This window comes from Cryptomeria japonica, chromosome 8 (genome assembly GCF_030272615.1).
Source record: "Cryptomeria japonica chromosome 8, Sugi_1.0, whole genome shotgun sequence".
NCBI classification, from domain to species: domain Eukaryota; kingdom Viridiplantae; phylum Streptophyta; class Pinopsida; order Cupressales; family Cupressaceae; genus Cryptomeria; species Cryptomeria japonica.
Genome location: NC_081412.1, coordinates 517,115,276 through 517,136,175, shown reverse-complemented (window position 1 = coordinate 517,136,175; position 20,900 = coordinate 517,115,276). Strand labels below are relative to the sequence as shown.

At 37.8% G+C, this 20,900-nt stretch overlaps 1 protein-coding gene across 3 annotated transcripts in view; it reads right to left on the bottom strand.

Moving 5' to 3' along the window:
* LOC131056059 (pectin acetylesterase 8) overlaps nt 1-20,900 on the bottom strand; it is a 252,809-nt gene that overhangs the window by 70,258 nt on the left and 161,651 nt on the right. For all 3 annotated transcript variants that reach the window (XM_059209803.1, XM_057990392.2, XM_057990383.2), the window contains one exon: nt 6,656-6,716. In XM_059209803.1, coding sequence (XP_059065786.1) covers nt 6,656-6,716 — 61 coding nt within the window. The remainder of the gene's footprint in view (nt 1-6,655; nt 6,717-20,900) is intronic.

Genomic DNA, 20,900 nt, shown 5'->3' with positions numbered 1-20,900 from the left:
TCTGTAGAACAACTTTCGAAATTGGATAATCAATTTGACGATTTTCGACAATGGATGTCTCGAGAATACCCTGATAGTCAAGCTCTTCCTTTAATTGAGGGTCTAAAACATATGCTTCAAAGTGATAAGAATGGAATTGATATTTTGCGTGGTATTGCACACATTGTGGATTCGAATGTGATGCCTATGAAGAGTTGTGCTAAAACTTTAGGTTATACACAACCTCCTACTCAAGTTAATCATTCTATTCCTTTGACAACTTCTATTGCTAGCATACCTACCTTTACATCAAACATAATGGCTACTTCTATACAAGACATTCCTCCTGTGATCACCAGTCATGGGGGCAATCCTTCTTCTTCAATTAATCCTCTTCCTTCATTTAATCCGACTTCTTCATTCATTCCTTCAATGAGTGTTCCTATTACATCTTCACAAATGAACATGACGCAAGGGGGCAATTCATTTAACCATCCCATTCCTCCTTGTAGTGTTCCTCCTGTCCAATCATCTCCTATGACTAACTATCATAGGGTCCCACCACCTTACTCTCTACCTTCTTTCAATAACATAGCACCTCAATCTCAATCTAACACATCTAATATGAATTCTTTGACTAAAGCGACCATTAACAATCTTGCACAAACTGTCTCTTCTTTACAGCAACAAATTGCCTCTATGAATCAATCTAAGTTCAGTGTGCCCACATTTGATGTTGCGAGCTCACTTTCTCTTGACATTGTTCGAGCTATCCCTCCTAAACATGTTGAAATCCCACATTTGGAGCTTTATAATGGTAAAGGTGATCCTCTAACACATGTTAAGACTTTTCAAACAATATGTACTGATTTTGCTTATGACCAAAGGTTGCTTGCAAAACTGTTTACTAGAATGTTAAGAGACAAAGCCCTACAATGGTTTTGCTCGTTGCCTTCTTATTCTATTACTTCTTTCTAACAACTTGCAAATGCTTTCATTCAACAATTTCAAAACAATATAAGTCCTAAAGTTACTTTGATTGATTTAATGCATTGTAAACAAGGTGTTAAAGAAAAAGTGACTGATTTCATTGGTAGATATAAGCATTTGTATGCTCAAATTTCTTTTCCAGTGCCTGATAATGATATTCAAAGAATCTTTATTTCTAATTTACAAAAAGATATTCGAGACAAACTTCTGTTTTCTGAGTTTACTTCTTTCCAACAGTTGTGTGCAACTCTTCACAATTATCAACTGACTGTGAGTCAAATGGAACAATCTCATCCTATGGCTCCGAGTGATAAGGGTGATAGCAGTCAACAACCATTTGGAAAGTTTAAACCGAACAGAGATTCCATCAAATTTAATGAAAACATCATCAACAACAATGTGAATGCAGCATCAGGTGTGCCTCCTATTTCTAAATTTTTCAAGAAAGAAAGAAAGTATACTCCTTTGAATGAATCATTGCATAGTATTATGAATAAGTTATTGGAACAAAATGTGCTTACTCTTCCTCCTATAAGGCAAATTGATCCTGCAAAGATTACTTCACCTTATTTTGATAACAAATCTTTTTGTCACTTTCATCGTCAGCCTGGGCATGATACTGAAAAATGTTTTTCTTTAAAGGGTGAAATTCAAGATTTGTTTGATAATAATACTATTTCTGTTTCTGGAGTGAATGATAAAGGCAATACATCTGTAGCTCCTCCTAACCAAAATCTTCAGATTTTTACTAATCCATTACCTTCTCATACCTCTAATGCGATTGAGACTAATGATTCCTCTCTCTCATCTGATGGTCTTGTGTCTATGACTCCGAATGTGATTAACTTTGTAGAGCAACAAGAAAACCCTAAAGAACCTTCCATCACATTTGATTCTAGTGAAACTATCAGGGCACCTGATGGTCCTTTAAACATAGTTGCAAAAGTTAAGAATACACCTTGCTGTGGAGTGCTTATTGATCCTTCGTGCATGGTTAATGTTATTACTGAGGAATTTCTTTTTACTTTGCAATTGAATCAAGTGATCTATGACAAAACAGATGTGGTTCTGAAATTATTTGATGCATTTTCTTCTCCTGCAATTGGTTCTATTACATTACCTATTGAGGTCCGTAACAAATCCCTTGATGTGAACTTTGCTATTATTCCTTCATCCGAACAATTTCGTGTGAAGCTTGGCTATCCTTGGCTATCTTCCATGAAAGCTATTGCTTCTCCTATTCATAAGTGTTTGAAATTTCCCCATAATGGTGAAGTTGTTACTGTCAATCATAGTCTCTTTAAACCAGCTGAAAGAACTTCTAGTGTTCCTATTGATTATTTTTGGCCTAAACAATTCCAATCTCTTCCTCCGCGAAGTGATCATCTTTTCAAATCTTATCAAAAGTGGAAAACAGATATGATCCTATCTCTGAGTGAACCTAGAACACCTAAACTTGATATTCCTATCGTTCTTGAGAAGGAAGTTCTTCCTTTGAAAGATAAAACTAATGTCTTTCCTCAAGAAGATTCCCAACCCATCCCTATGGATGTGACTATGTCTATGCCTAATAAACCTTCTAAAAGTAGACCTATACCTCCTCGTCATGATGGACTTGGTCTTCTTCCTAAACCAAAAATTCCTCCTTTATATGGAGCAGTTCCTCCTCCTTCTTTTTATAGAGAGAAGAGACCTTCTTCTTCTCCTATTATCCAGCCTAAGAGACCACAACCTAAACACCCAAGTGATAAGGATGAGAACATTCCTCCTCCTCAATCTTCTCCACTTCCTACTAAGACTAGATGAAATCGTTCTGCACGCGAACGCCGACGAAAGCGTCGTCTTAGGGCTCAAGCAGCTGCTTCTCAAACTTTGCAATCTCCAAAAACACCTTCAACAAGCATTATTCCATTTTCTCCAAAATCTCCTAAACATAAGATGCATGATGGTCTTGATCCTGTACGGGTTAAAGATCCTATTTTTATAAATCTTGATGATGATATAGATGAAAATGTTATTCATGATGAACATGTTACTCCTCTTGCTTCTGATAGTGAATATGAACTTGTTGATGTTGATAACCATTTATCTAACGAATTTTCTAAAGCACTTATCCTAGCTCCTAGACAAGAACAACGTGGCTTGGAACATGAACATAGCCCTTGTTTGGATCTTGTGATAGCTCCATCTGCTATGTTGGATGTTCCTCCTCTAGCGTGTTCCCTGCCTTCCCGAAACATTGATCAGCAAGATCGAGGGGTAGATGACATGCTAGACTAGTTTCATTAGCATAGCAGATTCTCTCCTCCTCTCTTTTGTTACTTCTTCTATGTGTTATTCTCATTCTTCTATTTGTTGTCCTTACTGTTGTCTACTTGAGGCCGATGCAAAGCATTGCGACCTCTTTTGGTCTCTCTCATGTTGACTCAAAAGACACATGTGTTCCCTTCTTCTAGGTGACCTTCCTTGATTGGAGAATGAAGAACAATTATGCATACATACATATGATATATATACATGACTTATCATACAGCATACTGACCCCGAGGAAAGCGAAGTCACCTCGTGCTTTGTGTTTTGTATCTATTATCCTTGGGTTTATCTCACACTTGGGGGCTAAATCTTTGTGATAACGTGCTCCTTTCCTTTCTCATTTCTTATGTGTATCACTACGTTAAATCAATCACCCCCGTTGAGGCGTGTGCGATCGCTTTAACGTAGGGGGGCATACACCCTGTCTATCCCTTTAAGATACTTGAAAATTTCTTGGCGAACTTAGCTTTGCCTTGAAAATTTTTGGTATTTTTCTTGCATGACTCATAGTGAGGGAACCTTACTACTGACAGTCATGGTTCTCCCTTGTGATCTTCCCTTTTACTTTGTCAATCGAAGTCGTAAGATCCTTAGTCCACTGGGGGCTTGGTGTGTCTTGCCTCCTTGACGTGGTGAAAGTCTTTCAATGTTGTTTCCTTGTACTTTACCGAAAGTATGAGCATACATACTCCCGCTAAAGTGGGGGCTAAATGTAGCGTCCTAAAATTGCGACACTTGCAATTTCGACTGCATTTCGGTCTTCACGATGGCAACGCAACACTGAACCTGAATGGAGACCCCGAAACTTGTCCACGACACCAAAAACTGCATTTTTCAAGCACCCTGGCCTAAACCTCCTTTGCACCCTGCTGTCCCGGGAGGTGGGACCAGGGCGCCCTGGTCCCCCAGGACCATGGCGCCCAGCGCCCTGGTCCCTGGCCCTATTTTGGGCCCAGTCTCCTATGGGGTCTCGGGTCTTTTTGTTTGCAAATTGGAAATTATCATTTCCTGGTCGGCCTAAGGTCGGGAAAATCAGTCTATCAACCCTAATTGACAAGTATATAAACTACATTTTCCTCTTTCATTCGATATGATGGAAAAGGCATGGAAACTATACTCAAGCATTCAAGCATTCAAGCATTCAAGCATTCCTTCTAAGTCTCCATTCAAGGCTAAGTGTTGCATTCAAGACAAGGATTCAACCATTCCTTCTAAGTCTCCATTCAAGGCTAAGTGTTGCATTCAAGACAAGGATTCAACCATTGAAGAGGAGATCACATATTACAACATACAACCTACAACAAACAACAACATCTATACCTTCGCACATAAGGATACAAACATCCTTACAACAAGGTATTAGTACTTGTTTTACATTACAGACATTTACATTTACAGCAATTTCTCATTTCTTGGTTAATTCCAAAGCCGGGGTTTGACCTAAAGGCAAACCCCTAATCCCTAACCCCCCAATCGTCTTCGCTTTTCTGTGTGTAGGTTGCAGGTACGCGGCTGAAATTGAAGATCTGGAATCCTTGTGCAGAGACGAACATATCCCCCTTCGTTTCGCGGATTTTTCGGAGGACCATGTGCACGCCGGGCGCCATCGTCCCGTCAACTTTTGCTCAAATTTGCAGGACAGCGCCGTATCGACATTTTACTGCTAATTCCAGGTCCGCAGCTTCATCCTATATCCCTATCTCAGTTTATAAGCGAATCTTTCTCACTTTCTATGCATTCCTAACCTAATCATTCTATCTACATTCTTTACAAAAGAGGGTAGCCTTGCTGTCTTAACCCTTGAAACTCATTTAGCATCCAATCTTGCATTGTGTGGGATTGGATCTTGTGGGTTTCAACCCCTCTTTTGAATGTAAAGTCTCCCAAGTGAAAACCATCAACCCTAGGGACCTCCTTTCTCTCTCCTCGGAGTTGGAAGAGGGGAGAGCAACTAGGGTTCGATTGCGATTTTCCGCTTTACAGATTACAAATTAGTTTCAGCCATAATCTTTTAATAATAACAGTCATAAAAGTGTTAACATCGCTGCATTATAAATATCATATTATTTTGAATGAATAGAATCTCAGCACCATTATTAATCACAGAATTTATGAAAATGTTAGGGCTTGGTATGTATTATAGAACAACCTTTAGTATATTTCAGATGTAAGCAAATGTTGAACCTCATCGTGGATGGAAGGGGGAGAGGTAGATAAGAGGGTATAAGGGTGCCATCTAAGTAGGATACCTTGGGTGGATGTCAAAGTCCTACCAGTGATGCCAAGAGGGTCTAAGCCCCCGCTCTTGGGCTTAGATTGGACAAGCTGAGAACTGCACTAATATCTCCATGCCATTCCTACCATGATGAGCTTTTAACTATAAGAGATGAGGCATGGATAGGGAAGCAAGACAAGCACCCCCTACTAAGTAGGATATCTCGGTTGTATGTCTAAGTCCTACCACTGGGCCAAGAGGGCCAAAGATCTTCTCTTAGGCTTGGTATGGGTGGGCTAGGTCGAATCTATCCTATGCTCAAAATATGTTTGATAGTAATAATAATTTAGGAGATATATTTATATACTTTAGCTAACTCTAACAATGTCATTAGTTTTATATGTATACATGTATACTCTTGTGTTTTCTATGTGATGATTGCAGGATTTAGGTTCAGGAGCACAATAAAGAAATACCTACTTGTAAGTCATTTCCCAAACCCTAATTTATGGTAATTGTTATTATAGGGTTTCATCTAGAACAATTCTAAAAGGGGACATTACAGAAGTACAGAATTATAAACATTAATTTGGCTTTGTATTTGATAAAGTTTTGTTTTCATTAAGTTTGCAGCTAATAGAGGGACAATTTCTGACACTTCAATCCTTTGGTTTGCCTTGTTAAGGGCACTATATCATGTGAAGGGTCGATACCTTAAGAGCCTTGTGTTTGCTGAATCCAAATTAGATTTGTATAAGTTTGAAGTTGCTGTCTTAAATTATTTAGAGTCAGGTTTTTGGTTGGAATCGTATTGGGGTTTTGCTATAAATTGTGTAAGTATTTATCATTTTTCAGATATTTGCAGAACAATATGAAATGTATGTGTTTTAATTGTTCATATAAATATTTCATAAATATTCCAAAAATAAAATTGCACTCAAAAAACTAAAAGAACAGATAGAGATTATGAAAATATCAAATAGGGACAACACAATAGCTTCCACTTTTCCAATGTGATTTCCACTAATCTCAAGAAGCATACTTTAAGCATTGACACATAAGAAAATGCCTCTCTTTTATAATAAGATATCCATTTACTAATTTTCAACCAAAGCTTACCCTTATGTATCTCATGGATGAAAATATGGAAATATTTACCTGTAATATTATCACCTTATTGTAGAAAGATTTTATGAAGTTTGCTCCAGATATGTCCTTCCTAAGATTTGGCAAAATGTACCAAGATAGTCAATACAAGCATTGGACACACACAATTAAAGAATACAAAATGAAAATAAACCATAATTTTACATGAATAGAAAGAAAACAACTCAAGAAACTATATAATTGATCAAATTGAAAGGAGATTTAATCAATAAATAATCTTTTTGTCTACTGTACACAACAAAATATTAATACAAACATTATTTAAAATCTTTTATGAAAATTGTTAGTGTTGGGGACGAATATGTAGGGCAATCAGGAAAGGTGAAATTTGAATTTGGGGTTTACAAAACGGCTACATTTTGCCCGATAGGGATCTGGAAGGACTCTGCAATGGCCTGTTTTCTTCTCAGAAAGACATTGGGTTGGGAAAATGGGACTGGCAAACAAATGTAAAATATTTCGGTTTTCGTCAACGATATCCCCTATTTCGAGGCTACTTAGCATCCTTTCCGAAATCCATACCTATCTCGTGCCCTTGTCCATCGAGTAAACCTTTCAACACACCAATCCCAAAGAAACATCGTACCATGCAAATTAGCTGGCCTAGAACATATTTTAAAGATGATATAGACTTTCTCGGCAACCCAGGCGAAACTTCTAGAGGCACTGTTTTGAAAAAAAAGATAGCTTCTCTAAGACGAAAAAAGAATGAACCCCATCACAATCTCCCTTCCATCAAGATTGAGAGAGATACTTTTGGCTCATGAAAAGAAAATCCGCATTCCCTCAGAACTCCCTTCAAACCAAAAACAACCCCTAAGAGCACCTTTCGCAAACATTGTCGTCCAAGGAAAAACTGTTGTCATTCTTGAAGAAGGAGAACTGAAATTCAGCAAGATAAAGAAGGAACCATGGCTGTACACAAATGAGGCAGTATTGGATTCTTAAAAAACCTTCATCCACCTAGGCGACATTGGAAAAAATAGATAAATTGGCATAGAAGGAGAAAGCAACCATAGATATGGAGCTAAAGATCGCCTTTGCAAAGGAATCCCTTAACCCCCAAATCCAAGACCTCAAAGATTGAGCACTTATTTAAGTTTTGGAACTTTATTCCTCAAAAGAAAGTTCTATTTGAGTGAGTTGGATATCATTGGAGAGGGGTAAGCAATGTCTTTTTCTTAGAACAAGAACTAGAGTTTTTTGTCACCATCATTATAAACAAAGAAAATAGGGATAAAGCTCTTAGGGGGAAATCCTGGTTCTTAGACGATGCAGGAATTTATACCCAACCATGGATCCCTAACTTCTATCCCTCGTTATCCCTTATTAAGTTCATTCCTACATGGGTCCAATTGCATTCATTAGCTCTAGAATACAGGGAAAGAGAGATAATTGAAACACTTGGCAACAAGATGGGAATATTCATGAAAATAGATATCATTTTCTGTGAAGACCCTAAAGCTCCAGTTTGAGTATGTGTCATTCTAGACACTTAAAAACCTTTCCCTAAATCAATAAATATTCACTCCAAAATGGGCGTATGGAATCAAAAGAACCTTCTTGAGAACCCATTGACATTTTGCTCAAACTACCACTATGAAGGTCACACCAAAGAAAACCTCTTACGAAGAGAAGGCATACTCAAACCCGATTTCAAAACCTTCCTCCAAATGGTACTAGAGGAAGAACAAGAATCAATATTGAATGACATATCCCCAATAGACCAACTAATGTTCCCTGAAATCAAGGGTGGTGATTCAATAGTAATCCAACAAGTATTAACAGAGCCTTTATCTAACAAGGAGCTAGTGCTCTTATCAAGTAAGGATAAAGACTTGCACATTTGTAAAAATGTAGGGGAAACCTCTCAATTGGAAATGATTTCAATAAGTAAATTTACCAAGGAAAATAAAATAGAGCCTAATAACCCAAGTGCACCTAATGTTGGATCTGTTTTGGAGGATAAATAGAAGCGGAAATTAATAACCTTGGTGGGAAAAGTAAGAAATACAAAAATAAATCTTTACCTGCAATGGCATAAAACACTAGTAAGTTCTGAAGGGATTGTGGGGATTGCCAAGAATATGCAAATGCAAGTAGAGGGGTAAAAAGTGTTTCTCCCTACTAGGAATTTGTAATGTCCCCTTTTTTGGAGGAAGAATAATCAATTAATTTAATTAATTAAGTTGTCCCAATTATTGTTATTTCTTAAGGATAGCTTAATTAATTATTTTAATTAATAGTATTAAGTTAATTATTTATAAAGTTATCAAATAAATTAAAATTAAAAGGTGACTTTATATTTAATTAATTTAATAAAGTGACTTAATTTAATATTATATCATAAAGTCACTTAAGTGAAATAATATTATTTCTAGAAGCTTCTAGAGATGGAAATAAAAAAGTATAAAGGGAGATCTAGTTGAGCTTCAAGGCAGCCAAGAATTGATATTTGTATTGATTGGGTTTTGTGGAGCCAAGGGTTTTCTGCAGATCTTTTGTCTTTGGGAACGAAAATTCCCATTGATAGCATAACCGAGGGAGTGAAAGACCTCTTGAAGGGTTGCATTTGAGGAGGTGATAATTCAGTCATCTCATTGTGCTCATTGGTGGCCAAAGGCCGAAATTTGCTAGATTTCGATTTGGACTTATTGGAAACATTTTGGATATTCAAATCTTCACCAATCTTTGCTGATAGAAGATGATATCATTCTCTTGTTTCTGAGTTTTGACCTCAGACATTGTCAGACCATGTAACCAGCTGAGGGAGACCCATGAATATACTTATTTGTGCATATAGAGGCAGCGATTTTATATTCTGATTGGAGCGCTCACTTTAAGGAAGGACAGCAATGATATTTGGTGTTTGAGGGAGCTCGTGGGAATTGCAAATTATTTGTTTCAGTCTGAAACCAATCAGAAATAGGGGCGATTTTGAGAGGGAGTCTATTTGGCATCTAAGAGGCCTCCATCCAGTGGATATTGCTTGCTACTTCATCTCCAGCATAGGGTGACTTGCTACCACCAGGTTCTTTATGAATTAGTCATGCATTGATCATTTATATGAGTAGTTGATGTAATGCCATTAATCTGAAGCATACCACTAAATGTATGACAAAAGTCCAGAGCATCCTCTTGTTCATTTGTAAGTGAAGTTTGCATATAATAAAGTGGATTGTGTCGCAGCTCTCTAATAACTTATATTTGTGTTCTTAAGGTTTGTAGTTCACATGCCAAATGTTTGTCTTTATGTTTGTTGGTTGTAACTGCACATTTCACCTTTGAAATTCATGTATATGCATAGGAAGGGTTAAAAGAAGTTATTTATGCAATGAGCTTTAGATTAGATCCTTTGCAAACATTATTTGTGCTTTGGGGACAATAACACGAAAAGATATCAGTCTGATAATTCATACCAGCAAGTCTGAAGTTTAATATCAGTCATATGCCAAGTAAAACTGCATAACACGCAGGTTATGCAAAGGCTGTCCAGTGTCAATAACATGCAGATTATACACTCTGAAACTGGAACAGCAGGTTATCAGACAATTGTTTGATGATATGCCCTTCACTTTCAGCCATACAACAACAGGCGATATTACAGAATTCACAAGATGGTGAGCAACAATCCCCACAAGGAGATGCACATTAGAAATCATGCCAACTTAATCAAAATATCTTGAAGCTAAACAAATGTGTCCTATCCTTAAGCAGTGTGGATGTTGAAGATTCCATGGTATGGCCAAGCAACATACCGGCTACCCCACAAAATGCTATCCTAAATAGTGATATGAATCCACTATCTGAAAAATTCCCTTAAGGAATTAGATTTCAATAAATACCATATAGAAGACAGATTGGAAGAAAGTGCAATAGAAATAGCCATTAGATCAAGATTTCAGAAAATATCAGAGATATCAGATGAAGTAGCTATGGAGGACAGTGAGTCAGACAAAGAAAATGAAAATCTGTAAAATTTAGAGAAGGGAGAGGAAAACTAAGAGGAGACTTTTGTTTTTTTAAATATTCTCAAACACTTTCCATTTCCCAAACCCCAAAAATAGAATCATCTATCACAAAAACTCCAAGCAGAAGGGGTCGTAAGTTGGCGACTTGTAGAATTCAACAAGTAGTGGTAGGGATTCAAACCACTTTGGACAAAGTTATTCTTTCATCATAGAAGAAATCTACAAGACCAAGAAGAGCATGTTGGTCTTCTCATAAATTATGAAAATCCTCTCATGGAATGTTAGGGGTATCAATTCCCCTAGCAAGAGGAGCCTTATCAAGCATCAAGTTGATGCTTGTGGGGCAGATATCATCCTCATTCAGGAAACTAAGCTATCAGAAGAAATAAATTAGGCAATATTCACTAAATGGAAGAAATTGGATTTTGTCTTCTCTCCATCAAAAGGGGCTTCAAAAGGTCTCACAATTTTATGGAATCCCAATCAGATCTAGATTAGAACATGCTATCAGTCAGAAAAACTGGATTCTAGTAAAGGCTTTGCACTTTCATAGCACATTTTGGCTTTTTAATATATATGGGCCCACATCAACCTTGGACAAACAACACCTATGGGATGAGTTATGAGATATCCTAGTCTGGTTAGAGGAAAAAAAAGTTATATTAGCAGGAGATTTTAATGCATTAACCCCATTGGAGGAAAAGAAAGGGGGCATAATACCACCTCAAAAATCTATGTTTGATTTTGCCTCATTCATAAATGATAATGCTTTGGTTGATATACTGCCCTCAAATGGTAAATACACATGGACAAACTATAGAAGAGACTTCTCACAAATAGTTGAAAGGTTGGATAGATTCTTGTTATCACCAAACTGATTCCTTGATAATTTGATCATCTCCTCAGAAATCCTTCCTTTCTCAGGGTCAAATCATTATGCCATAATTTCTTCCATTACAGAAAACACCACTAGGCAGCTACACAGACCTTTGTTCAAATTTGAATCAATGTGGTTTAGGCATGAACAATTCCTCTTGCTCCTCCAAACTTGGTGAGCAGAAGCCCCTTTCACCAAAGGATCCAGAATGTATCGGCTATGTAGTATGCTTCAGTATATCAAAGGCAAAATCAGAACATGGAACTCTCAAGTATTTAAAAATATATTTAGAGAAAAAGAGAAAGTTAAATCGGCATTGAAGGAAGTACACAAACACATAATTTCCAACGGATTAGAGACAACTACCTTTGATCATCAAAAAATCTCTACAAAAAGAATGACTGAACTACTAACTTGAGAATAAATCTATTGGAGACAAAAATCGAGAGAGCTATGGCTTAAAGATGGTGACAAGAATAAGAAATTCTTCCATATATCAACAAAAATTAGGAAACAGAGAAATACTATCTTTTCTATCAAACAAGAAAAATCTGGTCAGATCATTATGAATCAAAGAAACGGGACTCGGACTTGGCTCGGACTCGGCAAGGCCGACTCGGACTCGGACTCGGGACTCGGCGTCAGACTTGGCTCCAGCCTCGAGAAAGTGAAAAACTCAAGAAATTTAGAGATTTTTAAAGATTTAAAACTTGTTTCAGACACCCTTTATTGAATACACCTTAAAGACACAAAAACATCATTAAACTCGACTCATTTGATTACATACACAAGTATACATCAATCACATAAGCATAAACGCAAATTGTAGCTGAAGAAAATAAGAAACATAGATATATAAATATTGTCAAATGTATACAATATTACAAAACTCATGGAATAAAAAATCCATGTCATCATATGATCATCATCAAATGTTTCATACAAATACCAAAGGTAAATAGTAAAACTAAATACAACTACATGTGTACAAGCCTATGGCTGAGATGGCTGTGCATCCTCTCGCCCTAGCACCTTGCGAAGGCATTTAAAGTAGGTCTTGGATGATTCAGCAGCCATAGTTGCTCCCCGTGACACCATGCCATGCTCACCAACATCAGGAACGGCTGTGTCATGCTCACCAACATCAAGAACAGCTGTGTCACTCCGAGTCTCAATACTTCCTGTCTCTGCTCCTCCTCTGCCATGGGTACAGCCTCAGCCTCTATATCTACCTGGTCGATCCAATCAATGTCATCATCACTAAATACAGTTGTAGGAGTCCCAGGAGCTGTCTGATTCTCATTGGCCCACTCTGCTTCAAGATCAACCTCATCTAGAATGATAGGAGACATGTCAACTGTTGCATTCTTTCTCATTCTCAGGCGGAGGTTGTAGTGAACAAAGACGAGATCATTCATCTTCTCCACAGATAATCTATTGCGCCTCTTGGAGTGTATGTGCTCAAACATACTCCAATTGCACTCACAACCTGATGCGCTGCATGGTTGGCTCAAGATAAGAATGGCCAACTTCTGAACATTTGGTGTCTCTGGGCCAAAAAAGTTCCACCAATGATCTGAGTTTGAAATGAGAAAAATAAATAAAATCAGTCTCACTCATGAACTCATTTAACAAGTTACAATATAGTATTGAATTAAACTAAAATTAAGCCTAACAATTTATTTTTACCTAGCATCATAGCTGTCCTACCGTCTTTGGCGACAGGACGAGAGAAGGTCTCCCCTTGTGCATCTGAGAACATCTGTAGCTCTCGAAAAAGGTCTATTTGAGAAGTACCAGCAGGTCCCATCTTCTCCATGATTGCATATAGCCCATTAAGGACCTCCGCATCAACCTTGAAAGAAGGGATAAAACAGAATGCCGGATTCAGATAATAGGCTGCCGCATGGATGGGCCTATGTAGCTGATGATGCCATCTCCTATCAATGATCTCCCAAATGGGACCATACTTGCTCTCATCTGCTCCATAGACGAATTTGATGGCCTCCTTCACCCTATCCATGCCCTCATATATATAGCCCATTGCGGGCTTATCTCCATCCGCAACTTGCAACAAAACCACCAAGGGCTTAACAAACTGCAAAATTGAAAATATTGTGTAATTTCGAAAAATGAGCAAATAAGAGAATATATATAATAACTTATAAAACATGAAGCTAAATTGTAGAATTTATAAAAAAATTACCTTCACTATCTCATCACAAGGGACCCAAAAGCCTTGCTCATCAAAAATGCAGTCTGCCATCTCTATCCCTGTAGGGGTGGTAGCATAGGATGAGGAAGACCACTCCTCACCAACAATCATACGTCTCAAGGCAGGCTTAGACCTAAGCATGGACTGCAATGTGAGGAAGTTTGTGGCAAATCTTGTGATTCCTGGACGATGCAACTCCTTCTGCTCTGTGTATTGTCTCATAAGAGCCAACACCCATGAATGATTATATACAAATTTGCAGACATTTCTTGCCCTTTCTACACATCTCTTGACCCATGGGATTTTTCCAATATCCTCCAACATGAGGTCAATGCAATGAGCAACACATGGAGTCCAAACTATAGATGGGTGCCTCTCCATCAATAGTCTACCTGCAGCAACATAATTTGTTGCATTGTAAATTGTAATTAATGGAGGTACAAACTACAAGATAGTAATTCATTTGCAAACAAAATTAGTTTGTAATCAAATGTTTACCCGCAACAACATAATTTGCTGCATTGTCGGTCACCACCTGTACCACGTTCTCCTCACCCACATCTTCAATCACCTCCTCTATCTGCTCACATAGGTAGGTGGCATTCTTGCAATGGGCGGAGGCATCAATGGACTTGATGAAAACGGTGCCCCTTGAAATAAAAAAATAAAGCTAGGTCAATGATCATTCAATAAACCATTAGATAAAAAATAAAAAATTAAAGACTATATGAAACTAAAATTAATCAATCACCTGCGGAAGAAACAAGAAAATTAAGGAGAGTTCTATTTCTCCTATCCGTCCAACCATCAGTCATGATGGTGCAACCTTTAGTGCTCCATATGTGGCGTTGTTCATCTAAATCCTTCTTCACATCATCCACCATTTGAGACAAAATGGGTCCCCTCAAATCACTCTCACTAGGGGCTTTGAACCCCGCCCTGCATATGGTAATGGCATCAACCATTTGTTGCCAATAAGGAGACCTATTGCAAAGAAACTCAATGAGATAAGTTAAGTATAAAAATTAAAACAATCAAAGTTATCAAACATAAAAGTTAGTAAAACATTCACCTGGCTACAAAGAATGGAATACAGTTGTAGCTCCAAAACCTGCCAATTGCCATTTTAGCAGCATCATGGACCTCCTTGTTCCAACCCATGCCCTCAAGCGACGATTGGGACCCAGGAGTAGTGCGAGGCACAAAGAAGGAATCCAACCTAGATTTACGAATCCTAGGTCCAATGGTAACATTCCCACTACGACTACTAGTGGTAGGAGCATGAGAAGTGGCGGTGGCACTGCCACTTATAGAAGCAGAAGCAGAAACGGAAGCACCAGCAGTAGCAAACTGAGTGGGACGATATGGAGGTAAGGAAGAAGGGCCTCCAACACAACCTAACTGTGTCCCTCTTCCTAAAACTGTCTCTCTCCCAATGGCCGCTCGATCCTCCTTTTCTTTCTTTTTTCTTTCAATCTCCTCAACCATTACATAACAATCACGTATGGCCTCAGAGATTGCTTTTAGGCATGGTTCGGCATCATGTCCACGCACACCAGCAATATGGTATTTCAGCCTATATATACCTCCATGGAATATTGTTTTGCAAAACATACATTTTGTTTGCCCCTTTCCTTGCCCTGGAAAATCCTCATGATATTTCCAAGTAGGGTCCTTTTTCATGGGGGGTCTAGAAGCTGAAGTAGACATTTTAGGATAGTTTTGTGAAAGTTGAAGTTGAGGCAAATAATAAAGTGAAGTTTGCTGCAATAAAACATTACAAATACAAAATAAAATTAATACATACATTCAAAAAAACTAAAGTAAGGTTTGTAAATTTTTTTTTTTAAAAATTGTAGGGTTTGTCAAACCCTACAATTTGAAAAAAAAAAAAATTTACAAACCCTACATACAACCCTACATAGTACAACTACATACAAATTACAAACATACAAAAGATCGTGCATACAAGAAAATGTAAAACTTTCAAAAGAAATGAATAGAAAATGGAATTTTTGCATATAAGAAACAAAATAATGTTAAAAAAAACAATCTTACCTCTTACAACAAGCTTGAAATGACTTGCAAACTCTTCCTCTCCAACTCTTGATGCACCAAATCGAAACACAATGCAGCTCCAATGTGACAAATTGAAGAAAACTTGAGCTTCCTCCTTGCTGGTTTTTCTTCTATGCACCCTATTTTTTCTTCCCAACTCACTTTACTCTTCCTTTTTTTGCAAGTGAATGAAATGAAAGTCACTTTTAGGGCTAGAAGACAATTAAGATAAAAAAACGGATTTAAAAAAACTTTGCAAACTAATTTTTTTTTGTGTTTTAAAGTATGCAAACGCCGGCTGAGTCCAGGGCTCGGGACTCGCCGAGTTTGGCGATTTTGGGCCAAAATCGCCAACTCGGCGAGTCTGGCGAGTTTACTCTCCAGACTCGGCCGAGTCCGAGTCCGAGCCCCTGGGACTTGTTTGGCCTGACTCGGACCCGGACTCGCCGAGTTTGGGCGATTTCGGGCGAGTCCCGTTTCTCTGTTATGAATAGGCAAAGAATAGAATCAGAGGCAATTAAGTTCTTCTCAAAATGAAATATCCTTTGCTGTTGTAGGACTAAAAAAGCAATGAATATCGTCAAACAATTGGCTGACAACTTATTGTTCTAACTCTCAATCTATATAACCTATGCATTATGCGGTTTCTAGACTATTGTATAACTTGCGTGTTATGCTGTTTTGACTGTTAAAAAGTTTCAGACTTGTTTTGGAAGCACTAGCCCCAAAGTTTAGTCAAAGGATGGCTTGCAAACAACTTCTAAGCAACAATATAGACCTCTAGGATGATTGCGCAACTTAATTTGTGTTTTTCCAATGCAATCACATGAATTAGAATGCAAAATCACACACCTACAGCTACCTAGAATTTTATCAAACAGTTGGTATGAAACCATAAGACAATGAGAAAATGATATGCAACCTTATTACTCTTTATTTATGAGACAATTGGTTAATTACAATGACCAACTAGTGCCAAAACACTTAGCAACTTAGTAATGTATTTTCAGAATGTCTGAAGACACATGGCAGCCATTGAGGTATGCATATAACTGAAAATTTACAAGAAATAATGATGCCAAATGAACCTGGTATAAATCGCCCTAGCCTGAGATTGAAGAAGCAAGCAATATCTCATTTTTTGGAGCCTCCAACATACCAAATCGAATAGTTCTTTAAATCGCCCCTGCTGCAGATTGAAGGTCTGATAATAATTAATTTCCAGCACTTAACTCTCCTTTCAGCCACAAAACATGATCATATACCTTCCCCAATAATAGCGCTGTCCTCAAATGAAGGTTTCGATGCCCAAACTAGGTGATAATAGCAAAATCGTGGGAATAGGAGAGGAAGTTCGAATTGCTTTAGAACTGATTATACACCTACAACTTCCCAATTTCACCTTCAAAATGCCTCTAGGATAAATTGCCTTATGTCTTCAATAGAAATCGATGCAATTAGGAAGCACAATGAAGATGGGTTGAACACACCAGAAATCGTCTACCATGAAGATGCACATAAAACCCAATGAGCACAATGTGAAGGACTGAAATGATCCTCCACTCTCAGTTGCAACCCCTCGGAGGATCTCTCACCACCTCAGTTATGCAAATCATAGGGAGGTTTCGTTCCCAATGATTAAGTCTACAGAAACCCTTAGCTCCACAAGTCTACACAAGAGAAGATGTCAAATAACCAATGATCAACAATGAACCAATCCTCTCTATTTATTCTTTTTCTCCAACCGATTTGTCTCCTTCTAGAAGATTCCCCTCTCATAATATTTAATTACACTTTATTATTATTAATTTAATTGCACTTTTAAATATTATTATATTATAATTAAAGTGCACACGTGACATCATACATGTAATCTCCTTATCTCACCATAGAATCATGTAGACATAAAATGTGAAGCCGTAAGCTGCTGCCAAAATGACCCCCTTATCAATTCCCTTGGCCTACGAGGGTCAAATGATAGGCCAACCTCGTGAATGTCTGCGAACTAAGGAGAAGGGGACATTATAGAAAACTCCTGAACACCAAGAACATAACAAAAAATGGATCCCCAAGTATACAAGGATCAAATATCCTTTGATTGCATTCCAAATCTAATCTCAGCAAAATATAATGCCTCATTAATGAAGCCTTTCACTATGGAAGAAATTAAAAAGGTGGTGTTTTCCCTTCCTTTGGAAAAAGATCCAAGTCTTGATGGATTTGGTGCCCTATTCTTTTAAAAATGTTGGGATTTTATCTCCTTAGATCTTCTATGAGCAATAGAGGAGTCAAGAAAATCAAGTACAATTCTCCAACAGTTTAATGTGACATAGCAATTATACCTAAAGTGAAGTCTCCAAATTCCTATTATGATTTTAGGCCAATCTCTTTATGTAATACAATTTATAAAATCTTCAATAAGGCCATATATTTGAGACTCCAATCCTTCATCCCCAAAATCATTGCAGAGGAACAAGCAAGCTTTATCCCCAATAGAGAAACAAAGTAAGGTTCTTTACTAGCCCATGAAGTCTTACACTCAATCCAATCAAATAAAATTCCTTCCTTTATTGTTAAGTTGGATATGATGAAAGCTTATGATAAAGTAGATTGGAATTTCTTGATTCAAGTCCTCGAGAAGTTTGATTTTACACCAAATTAGTGCAAATGGATCTTGTCCTATATTTCCGCAACAAAGTTTTCAGTTTAGATGAATCGCAAATCAAGCAGCTTCTTTAGTTCGTCTCAAGGGATTAGACAAGGAAATCCTTTATCACCCTCTCTATTCATCATCTTGGCTGAAGCTTTGAGCAGATCTATTATAGAACATAATAGTTAGGGAAGATGGAAGGGTATACAATTTCCAAGTACAGATATATCTCCAACGCATTCTTTATTTGAAGATGACACCATCTTATTTGGAAATTCTTCCATCCCTAAGTCCAAACAGATCAAACAAACACTTGCTGACTATACAATACCCTTGGGCCAATGTATTAATGCATCCAACTCAAAAATTTATTTCTTCAACATATCAAGAAACCTAAAAAGAAGAATCCGATAGATTTTAGGTTTCCAGATTGAAGAGCTCCCAAGCCAATATTTAGGTAATTCGTTCTTTACAAGTTCAAACAAAGAAGCTTATTGGCATAAATTATTAGACAAAATTCAATGAAGCATAGCTTATTGGAAGGGAAGATGGTTGTGTTTAGCAAGGAGAATGCTAATAATTAAACAATTTTGCAAGCCATCCCAAATTATTTTATGGCAATACTCAAGGCCTCTAAAATTACAACTCAGGATATTGAAAAACTGTAAGAAGTTTCTTATGGAAGGGGAATCTAGATAATAAGATGAAAATCCCTCTAATGTCTTTAGAATCAATTTGTAAACAGAAATTGAATAGGGATGCAAGTTTACACAACTTGGAAGCCAAAAATTTAGCTCGAAGTGCTAAGTTGGTCGGGAAAATGCATAGCAAACCCACAACAAAATGGTGCCGAAGCATGCAAGGTAAATATTTAGATTCAGATTCCCCAACACGAATATTCTTAATTGAAATTCCATCTGAAGGTTCTTCAATGTGGAATTGTATAATACAGAGTTTCGTGACTCGCGGCGAGTCACGCGAGTCAGCGGACCGGGTGACCCCTGCCGGGTCGCGGTGACCCTGACCCGGGCTCGAACAGGTCAGAGGGCGTGACTCGCCTGACTCGCCGAGTCAGGCGAGTCATTCCCTGACTCGCCGAGTCCGAGGGTCGTGACCCGGCCGGAGTCACTTAATAAAGTGCAATTAAAAAAAAAAAAAAAAACATAACATTTTTTAATGACTTTTTTCGCCATTTCCCTTTCTTATAACACCCGACGCCTTCAGAAAATAATAAAAGTATTTTTGGCCTCGCGAGGCGCTGCCCCTCGACCCCGCCCTATATCACAACAGGGAATGCGCAAGGGGCGCTGCCCCTTGACCCCAAGTTGGGGGCGCTGCCCCCAAACCCCCGTTGAAAAATATAGGGGGAAACCGTGCCGATGGAAGTAGGGAAAATCTAACCTCTGACTCTGATTAGGCTCCATATAACAACACAACTTAGAAATCTTGGTAATTGGTATTTAGATTTAGTATTTCAAATTTCCTATAGTCTCATTTGAAAATGTAATTCTTATACTGTAATACTGTCATACATCTTTTCAAAACTAGTTTTTCAAGTACTATATGTATATGTATAACTATATCAGCACCACCACCCCGCCACCCCCCCGTCGCCGTCCCCCTACCGTCCCCAAACTTAGGCCCTTGGTCCCCCCATCCTGGAAACACGTCCCCTCGTCCCCAACACCTATGGCTACTCAGACTGGCACATCACAGGCAGAGACTATGGCTACTCAGCCATCCAGGACCTACCTTAGACACCTTTCTAGGAGGCAGATAGACGAGGCTGAGCCAGAGCCTGAGCCATAGACTTGTTTTTGTTTACACTTTACAGTTACATATATGTTTGGGAACATTTGAAGTCATGGATTTTATATACATTGGACAACATTTATAACTCTATATATCTATGTTTTCTAATTCCTTCAGCTACAATTTACATTTCTACGCATGTGATGGATGTATGTTTATGTATGTGATCAAATTAGCTTCTATTTGATGATGTTATAGTGTCTTTAAGCTTAATTCAATAATGGGTGTATGAAACAAGTTTTAAATCGTTAAAAATCTCTAAATTTCAAGGGTTTTCTTATTTTGCCGAGTCCGAGCCGAGTCATTGCCGAGTCCGAGCCGAGTCACGAGTCGAGTCAGCCTTGCCGAGTCAGAGCCGAGTCCAAGTCTGGGAACTTTGGTATAATATCACATAGAGAAGTTGTAATGTCCCCATTTTTGGAGAGGAATTAATTAATTGATTTAATTAGTTAAGTCGTCCAAATTATTATTATTTTTCATGGATATCTTAATTAATAATATTAAGTTAATTATTTATAAAGTATCAAATAAATTAAAAATTAAAAGATGACTTTATATTTAATTAATTTAATAAAGTGACTTAGTTAAATATTATATCATAAAGTCACTTCTAGAAGCTTCTAGAGATGGATTGGAATAAAAGTATAAAGGGA